The sequence below is a fragment of the Physella acuta genome, unplaced genomic scaffold (assembly GCF_028476545.2).
Source record: "Physella acuta isolate Inbredline_101_S28 unplaced genomic scaffold, ASM2847654v3 ptg000078l, whole genome shotgun sequence".
NCBI classification, from domain to species: Eukaryota; Metazoa; Mollusca; class Gastropoda; family Physidae; genus Physella; species Physella acuta.
The window spans coordinates 98,448-107,223 of NW_026731598.1; the positions used below are offsets into that span (position 1 = coordinate 98,448).

The 8,776-nt window shown below is 37.7% G+C and overlaps 1 protein-coding gene across 5 annotated transcripts in view; it reads left to right on the forward strand.

Annotated features, from left to right (window-relative positions):
- The window catches only part of LOC131954034 (cartilage oligomeric matrix protein), an 86,173-nt gene extending 77,694 nt beyond the window's left edge, over positions 1-8,479 (forward strand). For all 5 annotated transcript variants that reach the window (XM_059317544.1, XM_059317519.1, XM_059317526.1 and 2 more), the window contains 4 exons: positions 6,545-6,650; positions 7,751-7,848; positions 7,992-8,131; positions 8,216-8,479. In XM_059317544.1, coding sequence (XP_059173527.1) covers positions 6,545-6,650; positions 7,751-7,848; positions 7,992-8,131; positions 8,216-8,280 — 409 coding nt within the window. In that variant the 3' untranslated portion in view covers positions 8,281-8,479. The remainder of the gene's footprint in view (positions 1-6,544; positions 6,651-7,750; positions 7,849-7,991; positions 8,132-8,215) is intronic.
- Positions 8,480-8,776: the final 297 nt, after the last annotated feature.

An 8,776-nucleotide genomic window follows, 5' to 3' on the forward strand; every position in this document is an offset into this window, starting at 1 on the left:
TTCTTCTCCCTTGCCCTGTTCGGCAATTCCTGTAGGGAAATTAATACGGGTGAGAGTGTGCCTTGAACAAGAGATGTTTAGCATTTTTTAAATCTCTAAGCCACTCGTTCAAAAGGTCAATACAAAAAAAATTCTTCTACATCGGTCCGTGTCTAACCATCCACTTCGCTATATCAGTCCGTCCCTACAACTGGGACGTTTTTTTCCCAAATTTAACACCCATGTAGCACATACTCTCAAAACAAATCGTCTACCGTCAAGTTTACACCGTCCTTATTAGTCTCTACAAGTCTAGTCTTATTTTTATCTATCTACACTATGCCAATACGCAAACAGCCCCTCATACAAATACCCCCACTCCCACCCTCCCTCAGCCTCGACACTATGCGTTTTTAAAAGGTTTTCTATCGGTAACGAAGTCAGGTCGAGGGACTGCTGTTTAAATAAGGCAAAAGTAAACATCAAAGCAGTGTTTCTTCCAGACTTTTTTCTCCGGGAGGGGGGACACTTGAAATTTTCAGAGGGGTGATAGACTTTTTTTTGGGGGGGGGGGGGGGCGGACACTGTTAAAAGTATATATTTTCTATATAAATTTCATTTCGTTCGGGGGGGGGGGGGGGCGGTAGACTTTCTTGGGGGGGGGTGCACCCCCCTCCCCCCTTCCCCCCCCCCCCCCCCCCGAAGAGGTGCCTGAAAGAAACTCTGCATTAAAGATCAGAGAGTATCTGGTGGATCGCGCTTGTCTCGGCACATTCACTGATGAAGCTATTATTTAAGTGATGCTTGTTAATACTTTGTTAAATTTTAACTTCTGACATTAAAAAAATAATTTAACTAAGCTATTAAAAAATCAATGATAAAGTAATATTTGCTATAGTTGAGAAATCAAAATTTGGGGGCCCCTAAAATTCGGGGACCCCTGGCTGCAGCCCTTTCAGCACCCCCCTTAATCCGCCACTGTGTATAGGGGGTGAAGTACCAGGGATCATTGGGCTGGGGCGATGTATAGGGGATGATATACCAGGGGTCATATATTATATATATATATATATATATATATATATATATATATATATATATATATATATATATATATATATATATATATAATGTATGGGGGCATCTTTCCTTGGGTTGGCCACGGGCATCAACGAAGCTCTGCACACCACTGGACCTAACACAGTTCAATGATTAGACTTCCACGTTATTTTTCAGATTCGTCCGATGAACTAAACCACACTTCACTTAGTATCGTAGTCTAATTTTTTTTCTGATTGCTTAGTTCAAATATTTTTGTCTTTTCTGACAGAGGGTACTTTGAAAATTATTTACAACATATTGTTCTAATATTTTTAGAATAGCTGAAAAATTGTATCTGTTAAATGTAAAAGGTCACGTGATCGTACATTGTGTCGCCAGTGTCAACAATATATGGGTATAGTTTAAAGTAGAAAACCCCGAAATTTCATGGATGAGGTGGGTTTTAGTGATGATTTTAAACTAAATAGTACATGATGTGTAGCTTGAAATAATTTACATTGCCAAAAGAATCGATTTCCTAGTGTGTTCTTTAATTTCAATTTTAGCTAGATGTCATGTCAATGCGTCTAACACTTGCCTGGAATAGGGGTAAGGGAGGGGGGGGCAAGCGAGATCTTTACTACAGTTGTAACAATGTCCATATATATATTAATGATCAGCTCACGAGTGCAGTTGTATTTACACTTTGCAGTCAGCATGGAAATAAACCCTTATTAGATTCCTTTAAAAGAATATAGCCCTTGTCTACGAAAAAAAAAACCTTAATATGTCCTCTAAATTATATTGACCGTTTATGGTGGCTATTCATTCCATATTTACAGGTTATAGTTGTGAAGAACGACTGTTAAGACACAAATGGTGAGAATGCAAGACTACCATGGTTATTAATTTAGTCTACGTTGTTGTATTTAATAAGCATGTGTATTTTTGGTGTAGCCCTACCATATCGCAATAATTGCTGAACCAGCTATGTATAAATACATATCTATAGCATAAAGATACATCGACTGAGGCATTCTAAATAAATGTTCTTACTTTTAAATGTACTATACTGGTTCTAGAGATTAATAATTATTTCAACAAAAATAGTTTCTTTATGTGACCCTAGCAGTGTTCCAGCCACCAATTGGATTGCATATAAATTAGTCACAGACACAAAGACTGTTTACCTGTTAAGAGCTATGGCTATTCTTTATTTCTATGTATCCATGATCTACAGATGCATTTTCGACAGATTATGAGCCCTTGCACTCTTCTGATCAAACGTGTTTCAAAACGTACTTGTTATAGGCATTCATGTTACTTAAATTCAAATAAGCGTTGTTCCACTACATTTTGATAAAGTTACCAAGTATGTTCTTTAATCAGACATTTTTGGTGATGTTTTAAAAATATACAAAATTTGTGTTTTTACAAGCTTTTATTTAATTACTCGTCAGTCTGTCGTCAGTCGTCAGTCTAGATAGAAACGCAGGACTGAAAATTCGGACAGTTCTACTTGACCGATACGATTCACAGTTGGCACGTGGGTCAAGACATGAAGACAATGCAATCTGAAACTAAATTTGACTTAATTGGATGCCTAATTATTTTTTTATTAATTAATTAAAATTTGGACCGAATCAATAGGCATGTCTATCCAACCACACCACACGCGTCATCACGTTCAATAGCTGCGCCATCAGGTTTAATAGCTGCGCCATCACGTTCAATAGACGCGCAATGGTTTTTAGTCATGTAACACTATTGTAAATAAAACATGTAAAGTACTGAAAAAAAATTCATTAAAAAACGTTTTAATAACAAGCTTTTATTACTAATGCACTAAAAAGTAGAAAATAAATTATACACTACTATTTAACCCTTAAATGCATACCGGTACAAATCTGCAACATACCAGTTACCTTCCCTTAAAATATTAGCCTAAACATGTTTTATTCTGTGCATCACGTTGTTTGACTGCTACAATGTTAACCTACAGCTTGCGCATGTCTAAGTGACCTAGATTTGTTTTACCGCCAAGCCGATCTCAAATTTGTGCATGATCACAAGGTTTTTTATATCAGCATTTTTGGTTGGCGTTTCAAAGTTCATCAAAGTCAAATAAACTGGTTTTGGAATTTCAAAAAATATGTTTCTGACAACCTAAGGTATGTATTACATATTGTATGTGTTGTTTTGAAAATCAATTCATAATTTATTTTAAAATCTTCACAAAACTTTGGTTGCAGTGCTGCAACGTTATGCAAACTGACCTACTTTTGCACTATTTTTTTTTACTTTATACATCAGCATTGGTGATTATATGGTACCTTGTTTTTCTTCTAGTTTCAGCATAATCATTAAGAAATCAATGTGAATCAAGGTGAAGAATAATATGAAGTAGATGCTCTTGGTGATCCAGAGTATCTTCCTGTATCTCCTGGACCAGTGTGGACCCTAGATATCCTGGACCAGTGTAAACCCTAGATATCCTTGACCAGTGTGGACCTTAGATATCCTGGACCAGTGTGGACCCTAGATATCCTGGACCAGTGTGGATCCTAGATATCCTGGACCAGTGTGGACACTAGATATCCTGGACCAGTGTGGATCCTAGATATCCTGGAACAGTGTGGACCCTAGATATCCTGGACCAGTGTGGACCCTACATATCCTGGACCAGTGTGGACCCTAGATATCCTGGACCAGTGTGGACCCTAGATATCCTGGACCAGTGTAAACCCTAGATATCCTGGACCAGTGTGGACCCTGAATCTCCTGGACCAGTGTGGACCCTATATATCCTGGACCAGTGTGGACCCTGGATATCCTGGATCAGTGTGGACCCTGGATAAGTGTGGACCCTGGATCTCCTGGACCAGTGTGGACCCTAGATATCCTGGACCAGTGTGGACCCTAGATATCCTGGACCAGTGTGGACCCTAGATATCCTGGACCAGTGTGGACCCTAGATATCCTGGACCAGTGTAAACCCTAGATATCCTGGACCAGTATGGACCCTAGATATCCTGGACCAGTGTGGACCCTAGATATCCTGGACCAGTGTGGACCCTGAATCTCTTGGACCAGTGTGGACCCTAGATATCCTGGACCAGTGTGGACCCTGGATATCCTGGACCAGTGTGGACCCTAGATATCCTGGACCAGTGTGGACCCTACATATCCTGGACCAGTGTGGACCCTAGATATCCTGGACCAGTGTGGACCCTAGATATCCTGGACCAGTGTAAACCCTAGATATCCTGGACCAGTGTGGACCCTGAATCTCCTGGACCAGTGTGGACCCTAGATATCCTGGACCAGTGTGGACCCTGGATATCCTGGATCAGTGTGGACCCTGGATAAGTGTGGACCCTGGATCTCCTGGACCAGTGTGGACCCTAGATATCCTGGACCAGTGTGGACCCTAGATATCCTGGACCAGTGTGGACCCTAGATATCCTGGATCAGTGTGGACCCTAGATCTCCTGGACCAGTGTGGACCCTTGATATCCTGGACCAGTGTGGACCCTAGATATCCTGGATCAGTGTGGACCCTGGATATCCTGGACCAGTGTGGACCCTGGATCTCCTGGACCAGTGTGGACCCTAGATATCCTGGACCAGTGTGGACCCTGGATCTACAAGACCAGTGTGGACCCTGGATATCCTTGACCAGTGTGGACCCTGGATCTCATGGACCAGTGTGGACCCTGGATAAGTGTGGACCCTGGATATCTAGGACCTGTGTGGACCCTGGATATCTAGGACCAGAATGGACCCTGGATCTCCTGGACCTGTGTGGACACTAAGTCTCGTGGAATAGTGCAATGACAGGTGCATATTCACATCAAGCTCAAACAGTTTGCCACAAGTGCAACATATATCTTCGTTGTAACAAGACCAACAACTGGCTTAAAAAGTATCACCTTACTACATAATGTTGCAGACATGCAACATTTCGGATTTTAATTAAACAACATGTTTAAACTAAAAATATTTTTTTACTTGACTATACTCTTCATATACCCACCAAAACAATATAAATATATTTTTTTCAATCATTATTAAAAAGTCATGCATTTAATGGTTAAATTACTATAAAGAAAAGCGTGGGTCTCTTCTCAAATATTAGTAAAGGTATCCAATAGGTACTAAAGTACTAAAGTGACCCACGCTTTTCTTTATAGTAATTTAAATAGTAGTGTATAATTTATTTTCTACTTTTTAGTGCAGTAGTAATAAAAGCTTGTTATTAAAACGTTTTTTAATGATTTTTTTTTACTTCCCTTTTTATTTTTTTCAAAAAGTGAGAAAAGCCAATTTGAATGCAATTAATTTAAAAGATGTACTTATTTTTGAGGTTTGAAAAAAAATTTAGTTTGTTCTCTCTGTATGTGTGTTTATGCTAAGTACATAAGATTGTGTTTGTGAAATATCATCAGATCACTTTAATTCCCTTACACTTACTCCTTACATTCTTAATGCCAAGCTTTATCCCTAAACTTTAGGGAACCCAACCTAACTCCACCGAACATATTTGGAATACTACTGCACAATTTATTTTTTACTTTCGTCACTGTTTTTCTCTACGATACAACTTTCATCCAATCGCCATGAAACTTTGGGAATTTGTTGAGAATACTCCTGTAGAGGTTTCTGCGGGGAAAAAATAAAATTCGCAGCGGTGGAGCCCCGGCAGGGCGCGATTCAATTCTTCTCTATAAACGGTATATAAACAATAGAAGTAGGATCCTGTTCAACACCGTTTATGCGAGTGCCATGAAACTTTGGGGAGAAATGAGAATACTCTTGAGAAGATTTCTGAGAAAATAAAATTTCAAATTCCTAGGGCTAGCGCGCAGGGCGCGATTTGTGTTTTTTTTTTCTTCTCAATATACAGTATATAAAGATAAAAATCTATTGCGGTTTGACACCGTTCATTCGGGTTGCAATTTTTGGCGCGATAGTCTTTACCGTGAGCACTATGGCACCTACGTTCGTTTTAAACAGTGCGAAAGACTATGAATAACATGGGGCGTTTTGTCGTTCACTAATTTGAATCAGACGTGTTCGTCGGCGCCCGTCAGGTTGCTATTTGGCGCCCCGGGATATCCCGGTAACGCTATGACGCATACGTTCGTTTTAAAGATTGAGGTTAGAATATGGATGAGAAGTATTATTTTTGTTGTTCACTAAACTTAATCAGGCACGTTCGACCGCGCCCTGCAGGCTGCGATTTGCCCAGGGCTATCCTGGGACTTTTTTTTTTAAACCCGCGGCAGCGCGCAGGGACGGTCGCGCTTGTTTATAATTAAATGTCAGCAAAGCCGACAAAAAAAAACGGATTGATTTTGGGAAAAACAAATAAAAATATTATCACCGAATGTTTATATATATATATATATATATATATATATATATATATATATATATATATATATATATATATATATATATATATACCTGTTGTCGTTTCTAACCCCTGAATGTATTTCTTTTAAAACAATGTAAAAAACAGAGCTGTGGCTGAACCAGGTATTCAACTGAAACTGGTCAACTCCACGACAGGTCCAGGTCAAATAATGAGAAATGCATTATGGCACACTGGAGACACAAGCAATCAGGTATAACGTTTTAATTGTGTATAAACCCGGTGCAGTGGCGTTGCTAGGTCGAGTGTCACCTATATATATATATGTCATACATATATATATATATATATATATATATATATATATATATATATATATATATATATATATATATATATATATATATATATATGTATATAATATGTACATACCTCTATGTATATATAGAAGTTCTTTACCTCTTATGAGTATTCTATATTTGTAATTAAATTACTATTATTTTACATATTCCATTGCAAATATACTGCTTTAAGTATTTTAATGCGTGAATTAATTGTTTCTAAACCGTTTGGCAACGCATTTCATGGCTGACAAAAAGCCTCAAAATGTGTAACTGTGACAAGCCAACCAGTTCTATTTACTTATTGATATTGCTCTCTATTTATTGTCGATTGACATGTAGATGTGTACATTTTCAATGTAGTTTCATCACAATCCACTTTGGTAGACGGTGTATTTGGTTACCCCTCCCCGCGCCAGAAGTCGATTGACATATCAATTATTACAATTCTCAACAAAACCTTTTTTCTCGGCAAATGCTACAGCGTTTACTTTGTGTCATCCCCAAACATTATCCGGTGTTAGCTGTAAACTGTACACAAATAATACTAACGACGTTTACATATAATCGTTTACTAATACTGGATGTGGCAATGTTTCTTTATCGTTAGCAGGTTTACGTCATAGTGTCACCCTCCTCCCACTCTTGTCGGGATTTGTCAATTTTGCTATTAAAAGACTATTTAATCATTCATTGAACTGGAACGATCATTGTTTTTCTCTCTATATATATTGTGCTTTTTTTTGCCTTGGTGTTGCCCCTCCCACCCCCTCTAAATGGTGTCACCCGATGCGGTCCGCACCCCGCGTCCCCCACCCCCTCGCTACGCCTCTGATCCTGTGTAAAAGAATTTCAGAGAAGTATTTTTGTCTCACCTTTATCCTAAATTTAACTGTTAGGCACGTAATAAAAATTGAAAATTTTATTTTTTGTCGATATAACGTTTGAAATGGTAATTACTTCTAACTTGTTTTTAATTTAGTTTTTTTTTTTTTTGTAAACAAATGAATAGGTAAAATTATTATGGAAAGATCCTAGAAACGTCGGTTGGAAAGAAAAAACTGCTTACAGATGGGAATTGATTCATCGACCTACTAGGGGACTAATCAGGTTGTAAATATCAAATGTGAAAGATAACTAAATGGCCTAATAATTTAAGTGATAACCTGAACATAAAATTCGTCTTTAAATATTTAGGTTAATGTATATTTTGTTACATGGTTTTATATTTTGAATGTTTTTTCTTCTTCAAGAATATTATTGTTTGAAAACATGAATCTCGTGGCAGACTCTAAAAATATCTATGACAACACATTAAAAGGTGGCCGCCTTGGAGTATTCTGTTTTAGTCAGGAAATGATAATATGGTCAAATTTGGTGTACAGGTGTAATGGTAAGAACCAATATTCTTCAGCTATTCAGACCCTGTTTAATTATCTTGAGATAATAAGATGAAGATTGAAATGTTCTTTTGCAGAATTCATTCCTCCCGGTCTTTTGGAATCTAATGAGACAGAATACACAAATGATTATGAATATTAAATAAAAGTAATGACCCACTCAGAAAAACAAACCGTATGTATCAGAGGAACCAGGTTATGTCGACGATGTACAAGTTTGCCAAAACACATCAAGATAACCGATGATGAACACAACTGGAAACCAATACAGCAGCAATTCATGAACATGAGCATGAATATTCTTTAAAAATATGATTAGTATTATTAAACGAGTATGTACATGCGCGTGTTTGTTTGATGTTTGTTTTTTTTAGTTTTTTTTTACACAGCATTTATCATTTAATCAAGTTATTAGCGTGCTACAATATAAAATATACATTGGTCTAAATATTTGGTAACAAAAGGCTAAAAATAATAACTCGCTTTTTTTTTTTAAAAATAATGCACTGAAAAGTGAAAATATTAATTTTCAGTAAAAAAACAAAAGCGTGGGTCGCAATAATATAATGTATTAATTAAATAAAGAGTTTCCTGTAGACCTCGTGGGGGGGGGGCGCCCCTTCGAAGTCTACCCCCCC